We start from the raw sequence: 15,554 nt of genomic DNA on the forward strand, positions 1-15,554 counted from the left end.
GGCGTCATGTGACTCTTGCATTTGGAGAGGCTGAGTGTGAGCACCAGAAGCTCCCTAGAAGTGGGAGGGCTTGAGCAAGGGGATGGGGCCTGCCCCATAGAATCGTGTCCCAGGGCGCTTTGGCTTGGAGTGTAGGACGCTTGGATCGATAGTAAAATATTTAACAGGGAGCTATGAAATGTGTGACTTGGCTGCGGCAGGTAAGGAGCCTCTGGTTTATGGCTCGGGGTTGGATGTCTCTGCATGAACGTACTGAGCTGTAAAATGTTCTTACCCAGGCTGATGGGTAGCATGTGCCTCTGAAATAGGAGGCAGCTAGGGGAGGGTGTGTATTTCAAGCACTTGCGATTTGGAGCACTGCACAGGGGCCTGTGTGTTCTCCTGACGTGAATTTACAGCCTGGTGAAATGAATCCAGGTTGACCCAGAGCCTGAAAGCACCTCTCAGTCTCAGTACAAACATCTCCCATGCTGTCCCCTCAAGCCAGCATCTAACCCTGCTTCGGAGCATCCACTGTCACTTGAGCGTGTGTTGTTCAGTCCCCCTGGCCAGTTAGACTCAGGACCGCTCCACTGAGATTCATGGATTCGAAAGCCAGAAGGGACCATTGTGACCATCTAGTCTGTCCCTGTCCATAGCACAGGCCAGAGAACTCCCACCAAATAATTCCTAGAGCAAGCTTTGCTATGGAGGCCAGTGAGTCCCAGCTGTGATGGGTTTTTCATGGGATTGTGGACTGCTGGCCACTTGTAAATACTCAATTTAAGACCACAAACTCCTCTTTTAGGGGTTCCCCCCACAGCCACTAGCTGGTGATCTCTTCCAGGAATCCCCTGCCTTTCACAGAAATGCAGCCACTTCTAGGGTGGAGCAGGGCAGCTATTTAGCAGCACATGGCAACACAACTCAGCAGTTCAGGACAGGATGTGGAAGAGAATATTGAATCACTGTCACTGGGTGGTCCCCTGTGAGCTAGCAGCAGCTAGTTCTGCCTACCTCTACCTTCCTTCAGGCTCTCAGCTCTCCCCCCAGTGCTTCCTTCCTCTCCATTTATATGCTCCCAGCTGCTGGGGTTGTTCCCCTTCAAATAAACTCCTCAGTCTCTGCTCAGAACTGGCCTTCCCATTAGGTCCCAGTTAACCTACGTTGGTAGGGATTTGAGTTCGCTCCTGACCCGTTACATCATTTCTTGGAGATCTTCCATGCAAGGACTGGTCAGGCTCAAGGAGAAGATCGGGGCCAGGAATGAGTGGCCAGGCCTCTGGTTTGAACCTGAAACAGAACAGAAAGTGCCTGTCCTCTCTGACCGTCCATCAGAGCGTCCCAGACTTCCTTTGCGATGGTGTTCACGGCTCTTCCTCTGCTGGGCAAACAAGGAGGAGCTGATGAATGAGAGGGATTTTTTATTTGATTTTTCCTTGTCAATTGCCTCATCAGTATTCATTCACTGGAGACAAGGAGTGTGATTAGTCCCCATAGTCTGTAATCACTGATAATCATGGGGAGTGATTCATCAGCCCCAGAAATTAGTATTTCACTGTAAAAGCCTCTGGGAAAAGAGGGCGGGGGGAGTAAATCCATTCCTGGCGTGCTGGGGGTTGGTATGGCTCAGACAAGTGGATTGTCTGATGGGGTGAGTGTGATGGGCAGTGCTGGGATGTTTCTAAGGGTATGTCTACACTGCAGACCCAGGGTACAGCTCAGGTGGCCAGACTTAAACTAGTCTTAATCCAGGTGGCTCAGGTACCCTAGTAGTGAAGCTGCGGCAGCACGGGCTTCAGTGCAGGCTGCGCAAACCCACCCAGGACCCCGGGTGATTACTCGGGTGGCTAGTCCAGGCTGAAACATGCACTGCTGCAGCTGGGCTGGTCCAATACCCAACCTAGACAGATTAAAGGTCGTTTGGGTCGGCACCCTGTAATTGCAGTGTAGGGATAACTTAAGCTTCTTCCACCTGGTCTGTCTGTAGGAGGGACAGGCTCACTGGCGAGGGTTTGAGCTGGTGCCTGTGTGTGTTTCTGTGTCATGTGTCATGCCGTGTGAGGGTGTGTTGTGTCTGTGTGTCGTGTGTACACATGCTGTCATTTGACGTCACCGACAGGTTTTGCAGGCTTTACTCCCATGTAATTACTGATCCTGTATTTGTTTGTTCCCCTCCCACTCCCCATTGCCCCAGTGCTGGCACCGGGAGGACAGGCTGTTACATCGTCCTGGATGTGATGCTGGACATGGCCGAGTGCGAGGGGGTTGTGGACATTTACAACTGCGTGAAAACGCTGTGTTCGCGGAGAATCAACATGATCCAGACCGAGGTGTGTAGGGAGGGTAAAGGGTGGAAGACACCCCGCCACTTCTGCCTTTTAACAACAGGCTTCCCAGATCTGGTATCAGATGCAGAGTCTGTTCCCCTCCCTTCTCTGTATCCACCATAGTCTGGTACCAGGAGGAGAGACAGGACTGGGCTGGGATGCATCTAAAGGAGACTTGTTGCTGAGGCTGCTGGACACAGGCAGATCCTGTGGTTCTCTCTGACTCCCTAGCTACCTGCCTGTGTTCCCTATACAGGGATTCCCTAAGTCCTGGCCCTGCGTGAGCAGTCAATTAAAATAGTTAGTGATGCTTAATCTTAATTAATTAGCCCTTCTTGCATCAGGTATTGCTGCTCTGTCTCCATAACATCCTCTGATGCTCCCACGGAAAGCAAAAAACCCGCCCCTGCCACCATGTCTGGCAATGTCCTTCCAGGAATGGCCTCAGCAAACATGGCAAAGTCTGCGGGGTCTGGAGAGCCATGGGCATTTGGCTTAATCCTTCCCAGAGGGCTCCCCAGGTGGGCAACGCTGCGCCACTTCACCTAGGCATAGCGGCAGCTCAGGGCAGCAGAGTCAGCGTTTGTACTGTATATGTGCCCCTGATGGAGCAGCGAGTCCTGCTGTGTCCGGGGCCTCTTCAATGGGCCCCCTTCTCTGCTCCCCTCCCGGAGCCCATTGCTAATGCTGGTGTCATCCCTCCCCCTGAAGGAGCAGTACATCTTCATCCACGACGCCATCCTGGAAGCCTGCCTGTGTGGGGAAACTGCCATCCCGGTCAGCGAATTCAAGCCAACATACAAGGAGATGGTCAGGATAGAACCGCAGAGCAACTCCTCGCAGCTGCGGGAGGAATTCCAGGTGAGCACCTGGGACGCTTCCCTGGGCCGGGGGCTCCATTCACCCTTGGGAGGCTACAGAGACGCTGCCAGTCCTTCCTGGGGGCAAGACGTTCCTAGGAACTACAGTTCAAAGCCACCAAGTGTCCTGTTGCCCTGTGCCCTGTCCCCATCCCGCGCCCCAGCTCAGACTCAGCCAGTTACTACCGACAGCATCTGCCTGTGGGAGGCCAGAAGCCCCTGTCCAGGTGGGGTGTCACCAGGCAACCAGAGAGCCGCCTTCCCTCACTTCTCCCTTGAGGCTCTAGTCAGTGCTGGCCTTGCACGGGGAAGGGAGCTCTGCTGAGGGCCAACGCCCCAGGGAGCTCTGCCGCTGAGCAGAGCAGCCCTGTTAGTGCAAGTCGCAGGCTGGGTCTAGTCCAGATGGAAAGGGGAGCCTGCGGGGAGGGATGGGTTTAGTAACCCAGGCGCTGTGTGCCTCGCAGACCCTGAACTCGGTCACGCCCCACCTGGACGTGGAAGAGTGCAGCATCGCCCTCTTGCCGCGGAACCGGGAGAAGAACCGCAGCATGGACGTCCTGCCTCCAGACCGATGCCTTCCCTTCCTCATCTCCATGGACGGCGACAGTAACAACTACATCAACGCGGCCTTAACCGACGTGAGTGCACCCCCAGGGAGCTGGCACCTGTTCATCCCGGGGGGCGGGAAGGCCAGAGACATAGCCCGATCTTTCTTCTCACTTTCTCTGCTACTGGACCCTTTGGGGTCTGATTCCTCATGGCCACGCACCCGGCGCCCACACTGACAGGGGTGCGAAGTGGGCAAGTAGGCCCAGATCCTCAAAGGTATGCAGGTACCAGACTCCCTTAGAAATCAATGGGAATTAGGCACCTACACACTTTTGAGGAGCTGGCCGCAGCATCACCAGATCAGAATAGTAACATTTTAAGCTCCCCCCGCAATGGGTCCCTGGGCTACAGGTCCATGGAGACTCAGCCTCCTTGGTTCTGAGCCCCTGCATATGGTGATAACATTATCTAGTGGAACCAAGAGCCTGGCTTGCTGTGTGCCTTCTGGGTGCGATGCAGGGAGTGGGGTGGGAGGAGCCTGTGTGTTGTTAGGAGCACATCGGAGAAGTGACTTGGGCTCGCTCGCTCATCAGTTTTGCTCCGAACCGGACACAGTCAGGGCTGCCGGCCTTTGCGTTGTGAAATCCCACCCTGGTGCATGTGTTTCCTTTTCCACACAAAATCTGGGGTTGGTTAAAATTCTGGCCCCATTTCGTACAGCCCCCCAAAGTCTAAGATGTGGGTGCATGTTGGATGTTTGTATTTAGCTATAAGGAGGAGACCTTATAGGTCAGTGCTGAGGCTCTGCAGCGGGGGATGTCCTGTAAACAGCAGAGAAAGAGAGGGGGAAGGAAGGAAAGAATAGACAACAGGCAGGCTGGGTTGTTTCTTTGTATAATGGCACCTAACTCTGATATAGCACTTTTCCTCTGTAGAGCTCAAAAGCTCTTTACATAGAAAGGTCATGATCATTACCATCATTTAATGGGTGGAGAAACTGAGGCACATAGGTGTGACATGATTCACAGCAGGTGGATGTCAGAGCCAGATCCTCCCAACTCCTTGGCTAGACCCCTGCCCCCTGGGCCATGCTGTCTCCCATGTATAGGCTTAACTCCCAAATCTCGGCAATGGTTACAGATGCTGCAGTGGCTCCTTGGTTCCCCCCACTCCCCTGAGGCAGGATGATGTTGAGAGGAATGCTATTGCAAATGAAGCAGAAAGGATGCAGAAGCCTGGAAGCTCTGAGCATGCTGCCTATAGCGTGAAGGGATGGGTCATTTATCACTGAAACCGCTTTTCTTTCTTCAGACCAAGCAGGGCACTTTCTCGTCCGTGCAGCAATGAATCAACTCCCATCGCATGGTGCATTCCCTAAGACCAGCATCCCCCCCCTCCCTGCCCCTGGACTCCTGTAGCACTCCTGATTACATTGGGGGCCCGGCGCATTCCAGCTGAGCTCTGCGATTTTCATCCCGTGGGCAGTTTATCACGTTATGTCTTCATACAGATCTTGTCTCCCTGTTATCTGCTTTCACTTACAGCAGAATCACTTAATAAACCAGAGGCAGTCGCTATGAATGGCTCTGTAGCAACAGCCATCTGTTCTGGGGAAGCTTACACCTTCGGCTAACGCACACAGCGAGCTTTGTTTTATGTTGTTTTGGTTTTCTTGTATCACCAGGCCTCTCTCACTGGATCTCTGCTTCAGGAACAGCCTGGGTCAGAGAACAGAATTTCGTTTACACTTCGCTGAGTGCAAAGCTCTTTGGACCGATTTGGAGGATAGGTCCATCAATTGCTATTAGCCTGGATGGGCAGGGATGGTGTCCCTTGCCTCTGTTTGCCAGAAACTGGGAATGGGCAATGGGATGAATCACTTGATTACCTGTTCTGTTCATTCCCTCTGGGGCACCTGGCATTGGCCACTGTCGGAAGACAGGATACTGGGTTAGATGGACCTTTGGTCTGACCCAGTATGGCCGTTCTTATGTTCTTATTCGTGGTGAAGGATTAAACCCCTTGTCGTCATCTATTTTTGTTGTTGTTAAGAAATGTCATGTTCTTTAAGGGCTGGTGAAGGTCGGTCAGCTCAGTCTGTCCTAGTAAGTTTGGACATAACACTGATCCCTGTGACACTTTAAGCGCTGAGCGCTGTGGCATTTCTGGTGTTGAAATGAGTCTGGCAGACTTGGGGCTCAATTCAACATTTGCTGTCTCTGGTTCTTATATGGCCTCCCTTGCTGTAGTATCTGAACAGTTCACCCCTGGGAGGCAGGGCAGTGCTATCATCCCCGTGAGACAGATGGGAAACTGAGGCACAGAGCTCCTTAGTGATTTGCCCAAGATCATGCAGGAAGTCTGTGGCAGAGCAAGCACTTGAACCCAAGTCTCCAGCTAGTACCCTAACCTCTGGGCCAGCCTTCCTCCTTAGCCTTGCTGCTGAGGGGGGCAGGTAATATGGAATGGGATGCTGGAATTTGTGAGCCTGATACCTGTACATTGGGATGTGGATTAAGATCAATTCATTTCACGGGGATAAAGGAACAACCTGGCACTGCACCGCAAGGAGCTATGCAAGAGAGAGATGACTAGATAAAAGGGAGCACCTGTTAAGTGGAGGCATTATCATACAGCTGCTAGAGGACTCACTGGACCCAGCGGGCTGGGCTCCAGGGGAATAACATTTTCTCTTTTAAGAGCAACAAGGAGTCCAGTGGCACCTTAAAGACTAACAGATTTATTTGGGCATAAGCTTTCGTGGGTAAAAAACCCAATTCTTCAGATGCATGGAGTGAAAATTACAGATGCAGGCATAAATATACTGACACATGAAGAGAAGTGAGTTACCTCACAAGTGGAGAACCAGTGTTGACAGGGCCAATTTGAGGTCAAAACCTCTTGTTTAAGAGGTTTCTGTTTGATTTATACTTATGAGAAGGCTTGAGCTGTCTGAGTGGGTTCAATGAGAACTAGGAATTTAGATTCTGTTTAACAGATTATTTTATTTACCGTATTTAGTGGGATTCCAATAACACAAAAAGACCCCAAACTAGATCAAGGCCCCATTGCAGCACGCTCTGGACAGACACACGTGAGGCCTACGAAGAGCATTACAAGTTAAACAGACAAGACAGACAGAGGCTGGGTGAAAGCAAGTATCATTATCCCCATGTGACAGATGAGTTTTGCTGCACTGAGACATTGAGTGACTTCCTGAGGTCTTGTATGGAGTTTGTGGCAGAACTGGGAGTTGAATCCAGATCTCCTGAGCCTCAGTCCAATGTCATAACCAGTCTCATTCATTCTATGGGAATGAAATGGCTGCTGCCTCTCACCGACAGATTTCACAAGTGGCCCAAACTATTCTATGAATTCCTACAAGTAACGATCCAGCTCCATGAGCAACTGGAACAAAAGGGGAAAGCCGACACATTTGCAACAAGTGCTGCCCACTTTGGTTTGCACCCATAGCATGGAAGAGTGTCACTCTGTTAGCACACAAGATGAGTAGGTGACATACATGCGAGAAAAGAAACTTGGAAGGGTTTTTTTCCCCCCTTTTCTCAGGCGGGGAAAGGAAATCCATTATGCACAGAAGTCACTTGCCATGGCACAAGCTGAAGTGTTGCAAATGTGTCTAACAAAAGAGCAGCCAAAGGAAGGAGCAGGCAATATTGAAAGTGAACGCTGCCGAGGTGTTCCTTCCCGGGGGTGCGGCGAGTCCCCAGGAGGTGGTAATGAGGTGGGAAAGTGGATAATGAACAGCCGCCATCTCACAAGGTACTTGGCGTCTGGCATGTCGCTTGGCATGTTAAGGCTCCTTCAAGGAGGCAGAAAGAGGAGCTTGCATCTTGAGAGAGACGCATTCGGGGCATGTTGCTGTTATTTAGATCACGACGCCGACAAGAAATGAGAAAGCTGTTGGCAGTTGTGGGAGAGGAGAGCCGTGATTGCGCCTGTTCTGACCCTCAGGCAGAGATTCATGGATTCCAAGGCCAGAAGGGACTGTTGTGATCATCCAGGCCAAAGAACTTCCCCCCCAAAGTCCCTAGAGCAGAGATTTTACAACAGTGGTCCTCAAACTGTGGGGCGCACCCCCCTGGGAGGGCATGGAGGAACGTTCAGGGGGGCGTGGTCAGGGGGCGTGGTGGGGACTGGGCCAGCCCCCACGGGGAGTGGGGAGGGAGCGCCACCCAGCCCCGCTCTGCCCCTAGCTCCACTCTGGCCCCAGCCTGGGTCCCTGGCTCCCAGCCCTGACCACGGCTCCACTCCCAGCCTCTGGTCCCGGCATGGCTCAGCCCTCAGCTGCGGCCCTGGGCATTGCTTGGCTCCTGGCCCCAGGTCCCTGGCTCCCAACGGTGGCTCCTGGGGGGCACAGATAGATTCCATTACTGGTAAGGGGGGGGACAAATAAAAAGTTTGGGGGCCACTGTTTTAGAAAAACATCCAACCTTGATTTAAAAATTGTCAAGAATCCATCACAACCCTTGGTGAATTGTTGCAATGGTTAATTACCCTCACTGTTAAAAACGTATGCCTTATTTCCAGGCTGAATTTGTCTTGCTTCAACTTCCAGCTGTTGGATCGTGTTAGACCTTTCTCTGCTAGATTGAAGAGCCCATTATTAAATATTTCTTCTCCGTGTAGGTACTTAAAGACTATAATCAAGTCATCCCTTAGCCTTCTCTTTGTTACGCTAAATAGATTGAGTTTCTTGAGTCTATCACCATAAGGCAGGTTTTCCAACCCTTTAATCATTCTCATGGCTCTTCTCTGAATGCTCTCCAATTTATCAACGTCCTTCTTGAATTGTGGGCAACAGAACCAGACACAGGATTCTTGCAACGGTCGCACCAGTGCCAAACCCAGAGGCAAAATAAGCTCTATGCTCTTATTCGAGATTTCACTGTTTATCCATCTCAGGAGTACCCTAGCTCTTTTGGCCACAGCGTCACCCTGGGAACTCATGTTCAGCTGATTGTCCACCATGACCCCCAAATCTATTGTCTTCCATGAAGCTGTGGTGATTTTTATCCCAGCTGAGGATCTGGGGCTATATTAGCATTTAACAAGATTCCTTAAATATTAGAGGTGGCCAGAAAAATCCCAGTGGGACACATTTTTCATCAGAATTTCATGATTAATTGAACTTGAAACATTTCAGTTTCAACTGAGTTCCCATGGCAACCAGCCCAAGAAACCTTCCAGGGTCTGCACTCTGGGGCAGCCAGCCAGGCGGACTGTCCTGACATCAGGAACCCCAGGGCTCCCAAGATCCACAGCTTCATTCCCCTTCATGGAGAATTTAAAAATGTTTGGTTTTCACTCTGTATCACAATGGTAACCAGCTCTCGAAATATCAAAATCCTCCACAAAACAGAATGACTTTCTCCACGCATCTCTACCAGATGCCCGGTAACTACTGTCATGAGGTTTATCCTGTCTCAGCCCCATAACAGCTAATCTCATATTTACACTCATTATTAGTGGTGAAATTCAGCCTTAACCACAAGGCACTCCTGAGTTTTCATTCATTTGGATACTGTTTCCTCCACTCTGCTGAGCCACAGTCTTCAAACGGTCCCAGCTCTCAGCCGCTACCAGCCTAGGTTGGATTTAGACTGGTGTGAACTAGAATGAAAAAGCTGCATATTGCATCATCCTTGAAGCTAAGCAGTACCCTGGATGGAGCTAGATAGCCCTGATCCAACAAGGTGCTTAAGCATGTACTTAACTTTAAGCATGAGTCATCCCATTGACTTTAGTGGAATTAGCCGCACGCTTGGGTAGGCACAGAAAAGGCCTAGAAGCAGAAAGTGTCGTTTTTAGCGTTTCTGTGCCCAGTTAAATGGCTCCATGCCAGCAGCAGGTGAAAGACTCCGACTTGTTTACACAGTATGGAATCCTTGGGCACTGTGGAAATGTATGACGCGGTCATTAGCTGAAACCTCTTCCCTTCTGCCCTACACAGCTCCTGGTTTCTGGGATCCCCCAGCTTTTGCTATAGGTGTAATCAGGCTAGTGACTTGCAGTCAGAGGACAGTAGGCGGGAATTTGCACAATGATTTCCTTTCCCTACAGGCTCCATGCTCTCTTTCTCTCTGTGTCTGGTTGTGGGCCTTTGGTTTGCTTTTCTATTTTTTAGAGCAGGGCTTCTCAAACTTTTTTTGCTGGAACTCCCTTTGAAAACATTTCAGGCTGTAACAACCCCCCAAAAAGTGACAACCCCCCGCCCCATACCATGCCACCGTTATTTCTATGCTGCTGCTGGCAGCAGTGCTGCCTGCGGAGTTGGACATCTGGCCAGCAGCTGCCGCCACTCCCAACACCCGCCAACAAGAGTCTTGCAACCCCCTTTTGGGTCGGGTTTGAGAAACAGTGGTTTAAAAGGACTCATTTTAAGAAAGCTGTTTCAGACCAAAGGTCCATTTCTGAAATTATTATCTCCTCCCTCCGTTTTTGAAAACTCACCCGGGGCTTAAGGCAGCTGACGTTAATCAAGTCCAAATCCCCTGGGGGTGGGGGGCAGGGAGATTGCCTGGAAAAACAAGGCTCAAGGAGAAATCCGAAGGCACAAAGATGTTCTGTGAGCGCAGAGAATTTGTCACTTGTACGCCGAGTGTTGTTTCAAGAGTCCTTTAGTGGGGGTGGAGAACCAGCAAACACTCCACTGTCTGTCCTCTCTCTCTTCAGGTGCCCCTAAAAGCACTTGCTGCTTTTAAAGTGTTAACAAGCAGAGCAGTTTCCTTTGGAGAGGGGTCTTTCATGCTGTCTTTTTTTCGCCCTAAGAAAATGTTTGCAAGTAGCAAAGCCACAGAGGTGTCTTGCCTCTAAGCTTCCCTCCACCCCCAGAGAGATTACCGCCTCGGGGGAACAAAACTGAGAGGCACTTTTGTTCTGCGCCCCTCTTACGTGGAGCATGTAACTTTCTGGGAAAAAAAAATCCACTGGGCTGACATTTCTTGGTCTTGTGCTTGGATTAGAGGTGATCTCCGCCCCACTGCAGCAAGGTGGATAAAGCTCTATGTTTGAGAGATCTGAGGGTGAAAAGTGTGTCGTCTCCCCCCAAGGGATGTCAAAGTGCTGAGATAACGTAAAGACACATTTTTAAACCATTCGGCTTGCCGGGGCCAAACCCCGAAATAGGACAAGAGCCATGGGTATCTTGGGCCTCCTCCTCATGTCGCTTGCACTTGTGTCCCACTGTTAACGTAGTGGGTGTTACTCCTGATTTACACCAGCATGAAGGAGATCTGAATCAGGCTCCTCACTCCTGGTTCTTCAGTGCGTTCATGCCCCTGTGTTGCCCCATACGTGGTGTGAAGGGGCCCGAAAGTGGAGCTGGTCACTGAGAATGCCCCTGGGCTGGCAGAGCTCCCGGCTGGCACAGAGCCACCCTGCCCAGCTCCTGCACCACCCCCAACACTTTCACATGATCCTTGTAAGATGTGTGTGTGTGTCTGGGCAGGCAGGTGCAAGGGAGAGTGGCATCCATCGTGTGCCGCACTTCGCTATGTCCAGCTGCCAGCAGTCCCTTGGGAGTATCGCCAGCGGATGTGAACAACCCTTGCCAGGGCTCAGATCTGCCCTGAGAGTCAGGTTCCCAGCTGCCCCTAAAGTGCTGAGCAGAAGCTTGACAAAGCAGAGAAAACAGGTCCTTGGGCCAGATCCCCAGCTGGTGGTGTAAATCAGCACAGCTCCACTGAAGTCCATAGAGCCTCCTGATTGATATCAACTGAGGGTCTGGCCCCATTTTCTGATTTACCTGTACAAGAAGCCATCCTGATTGGGCAACCTTCTGTCGTCAGAGACCACCTTCCAATATGTGCAAACCTTTCGGTCCTGATTCTGCTCTCCCACGCTCCAGTATAAATCAGGAGTGGCTCCATTGAAGTCAGTGGCGTTAAAGCAATGCAGACCAGATGTAGGTGAGATCAGAGTCAGGCCTTTGAGTACAGCTCTGCTCCACTTTATGAGAACACCCTGCTCTGTTACGTTGCTGAGTTTTCTTGGTCCCCTGAGCAGTTGTTTCAGACAAGCCCAACTGGAGTCCAGTGGGTCTCATTCTCTTCTTCCTTGCACCAGTTTCACACTGTGTAGCTCCCTTGGCTTCCATGGAGCTACTCCTGATTTACACCAGTGTAGGCAAAGGGGGGAATCAGGGCTAGGGAGTTCTCAGGTTGTCACAAGGATCCAATGGGCTTGTTTTTCTTTTCCTACTGATACTGCAGGGCAAAAGGCACAGTTGGAACATTTCCTCCATTCTCCTTCCGCAGCCTGCCTCACAGGGCCTGGATTTTGCAGCCCTGTCCAAAAACCGATGCGCTCTGCATCACGCTACCTGCTGCACTGAGCGAGCTGTTCGGCTTCCCTATGCAGCACACTGCACTGTTTACTGCACGGGGGGTTTAAGGCCTTGTCCGATGCCCACTGCGGTCAGTAGGGTCCCATCAGTGAACTGAATCAGAGGATCGGGCCTTTGAGACGGCATTATTCTTTGCCAGGGCTTTCCTGCGACAGATCTCGGCACGAGGTTTAGTCTGGGAGGTGCAAGGAGCTTGCAGTAGAGCTGGGGACTGATCTCTGGTGTCTCAGTCCAGAGCCTTAGCCACCAAACCATCCTTCCCCTTTAGCTCTTTGGGGGAGGGGGCCTGTTACTTCCACTCCCACCCCTACTGTGCTCTGGACGGCTGTGTTGCTTTAAGGAGCTCACTGGTCCTCTCCACTCTGTGCTTGCTCCCCTTCAGAGCTACACCAAGAACGCGGCCTTCGTCGTCACCCTGCACCCTCTGCAGAACACCATCACAGATTTCTGGAGACTGGTGTACGACTACGGCTGCACCTCCATCGTCATGCTCAACCAGCTCAACCAGTCCAACTCCGCCTGGGTGAGTGGCACTGACGCGCGCCCCCTGGCCCTGCTGCTGACCCTTGCGGCGCTTCTCCTGGCGCCGAGTCTGGGTTTCTGTGGGCCTGGGTCATTGCATTCCTCCCACCGAAACACCACTACGGTGTTAGTTGTTATTGTTGGTGTAACCTTCCCCTGCCCCACAGTGGGTCACTAGCGAGGATTACATCTAGGACCAATAGCTCCCAAATGCAGGCCTTTAGCCTGCCGCCCTGGGCCCAGCCTATCCAAAATCTGATGCTTTCTGCAACACTCTACCTGCTGCATAGAGCTAGCTGGTCAGCTTCCCTATGCAGCACACAGCATAGGGAAGCTAAAGCCTAAACCCATGAGCTGGGTATAGCAGCAAGCAGCTCTCCTCAGTGAATCAGCCTGGGGGGATGGGGAATCTGGCACTTCCTTAGCCGTCGTATTACATGGGGTAATGTAGTGCCCATCTTTTAAAAAGGGAAGAAGGAGGATCCTGGGAACTACAGGCCAGTTAGCCTCACCTCAGTCCCTGGAAAAATCATGGAGCAGGTCCTCAAGGAATCAATTCTGAAGCACTTAGAGGAGAGGAAAGTGATCAGGAACAGTCAGCATGGATTCACCAAGGGCAAGTCATGCCTGACTAATCTAATTGCCTTCTATGACGAGATAACTGGCTCTGTGGATGAAGGGAAAGCAGTGGACGTGTTGTTCCTTGACTTTAGCAAAGCTTTTGCCACGGTCTCCCACAGTATTCTTGCCAGCAAGTTAAAGAAATATGGGCTGGATGAATGGACTATAAGGTGGATAGAAAGCTGGCTAGATTGTCGGGCTCAACGGGTAGTGATCAATGGCTCCATGTCTGGTTGGCAGCTGGTATCAAGTGGAGTGCCCAAGGGGTCGGTCCTGGGGCCGGTTTTGTTCAATATCTTCATAAATGATCTGGAGGATGGTGTGGATTGCACCCTCAGCAAGTTTGCAGATGACACTAAACTGGGAGGAGTGGTAGATACGCTGGAGGGTAGGGATAGAATACAGAGGGACCTAGACAAATTAGAGGATTGGGCCAAAAGAAATCTGATGAGGTTTAACAAGGACAAGTGCAGGGTCCTGCACTTAGGACGGAAGAATCCAATGCACCGTTACAGACTAGGGACCGAATGGCTCGGCAGCAGTTCTGCAGAAAAGGACCTAGGGGTTACAGTGGACGAGAAGCTGGCTATGAGTCAACAGTGTGCCCTTGTTGCCAAGAAGGCCAATGGCATTTTGGGATGTATAAGTAGGGGCATTGCCAGCAGATCGAGGGACGTGATCGTTCCCCTCTATTCGACATTGGTGAGGCCTCATCTGGAGTACTGTGTCCAGTTTTGGGCCCCACACTACAAGAAGGATGTGGAAAAATTGGAAAGAGTCCAGCGGAGGGCAACAAAAATGATTAGGGGACTGGAACACATGACTTATGAGGAGAGGCTGAGGGAACTGGGGATGTTTAGTCTGCAGAAGAGAAGAATGAGAGGGGATTTGATAGCTGCTTTCAGCTACCTGAAAGGGGGTTCCAAAGAGGATGGCTCTAGACTGTTCTCAGTGGTAGCAGATGACAGAACAAGGAGTAATAGTCTCAAGTTGCAGTGGGGGAGATTTAGGTTGGATATTAGGAAAAACTTTTTCACGACGAGGGTGGTGAAACACTGGAATGCGTTAACTAGGGAGATGGTGGAATCTCCTTCCCTAGAAGTTTTTAAGGTCAGGCTTGACAAAGCCCTGGCTGGGATGATTTAGTCGGGGATCGGTCCTGCTTTGAGCAGGGGGTTGGACTAGATGACTTCCTGAGGTCCCTTCCAACTCTGATATTCTATGTTTCTACGATTGGTATTACAGCACCCCAGCCAAGATCAGGGCCTTGTTGTTTTAGGCAGGGCACACACACATGGTAAGGCACCTGAAGAGCACACAAGCTGAACAGACAAGGTGAAGGGTACAAGAAAGGAACTGCATTTATCCTCATTTTATAGATCGGGCACTAAAGCACAGAGAGATTCAGTGGTCTGTGGCAAAGCTGGGAAATTAGCTGAGTGCTGACATCCATTCTAAAGCATTACACACAAGACCACCCTTCTCCTATGATGAGATATGGCTTTCTTCTTCATTCCCTACCCTCAGCTGTTGCGTGGTGTTCCTGTGCGTTGTCAGCCAGCTGTGCCACCCCAGAGGAGGTCGCATTCCAATCCCTACGCACCCCTGTAGTTCTTCCAAGGACTTTTGAGGGCTGCAAATGTTGCTTTTTAAATCGATACTCTCTAATAGCGACCTTCCCGTGGGTTTAACATTATGAATTTGCCATGCCAGGTGGGACTTGCTATCCATTACATATGCACCTTAGAGAGGGGACCAAATAGTACCCTTGGGATAGAAAGCAGCATTTGAACCATTCCAGGCCTCTCCCGGTGTACCAACCTCTACAGGGATTCCTAGAACATTCCTGCCGAGACCAGAGCAGATTTAAGAGCCCATTACAGGTCTGTAATGTTAATTCGATGAGGAAACTAACGGGATTTTTACATAAAATTAGCATTATAGACTCTTAATGAATGTCTGGAGAAGACTTCATTAACCGGATTGTTTTATGAGTTGAAATCAGACACTTAATGTAAATGACCCAAAACTGCAGTTGTAATGTTCACAGGAAATAGGCAGATGAATGGAGTAAATGGCCCCAAATGAAGTTCTACTTTCCTTTGTGTGACACTTGCGCTGAGCTAAATAGGCAGGTAAAATATTTATAGGTCAATAGGTCGATAATCTATCTCTATCTCTATAGCTAATCATCTCTCTCTCTCTCTCTCTCTTTCTCTCTCTTATATATAGCTATATATTATGTATTCTATAGTATACAATGTTCCTATTTTTTCTCTGAAGAGGGGCACTGCATCCACACGGTCCTTGTGGAGTGACGTTAAT

General features: G+C 50.7%; 1 protein-coding gene across 11 annotated transcripts in view; it reads left to right on the forward strand.

Moving 5' to 3' along the window:
• The window catches only part of PTPRU (protein tyrosine phosphatase receptor type U), a 298,799-nt gene that overhangs the window by 261,307 nt on the left and 21,938 nt on the right, over nt 1–15,554 (forward strand). For all 11 annotated transcript variants that reach the window (XM_043532241.1, XM_043532242.1, XM_043532243.1 and 8 more), the window contains 4 exons: nt 2,177–2,312; nt 3,021–3,170; nt 3,634–3,807; nt 12,469–12,609. In XM_043532241.1, coding sequence (XP_043388176.1) covers nt 2,177–2,312; nt 3,021–3,170; nt 3,634–3,807; nt 12,469–12,609 — 601 coding nt within the window. The remainder of the gene's footprint in view (nt 1–2,176; nt 2,313–3,020; nt 3,171–3,633; nt 3,808–12,468; nt 12,610–15,554) is intronic.

The sequence above is a fragment of the Chelonia mydas genome, chromosome 19 (genome assembly GCF_015237465.2).
Source record: "Chelonia mydas isolate rCheMyd1 chromosome 19, rCheMyd1.pri.v2, whole genome shotgun sequence".
NCBI classification, from domain to species: Eukaryota; Metazoa; Chordata; order Testudines; family Cheloniidae; genus Chelonia; species Chelonia mydas.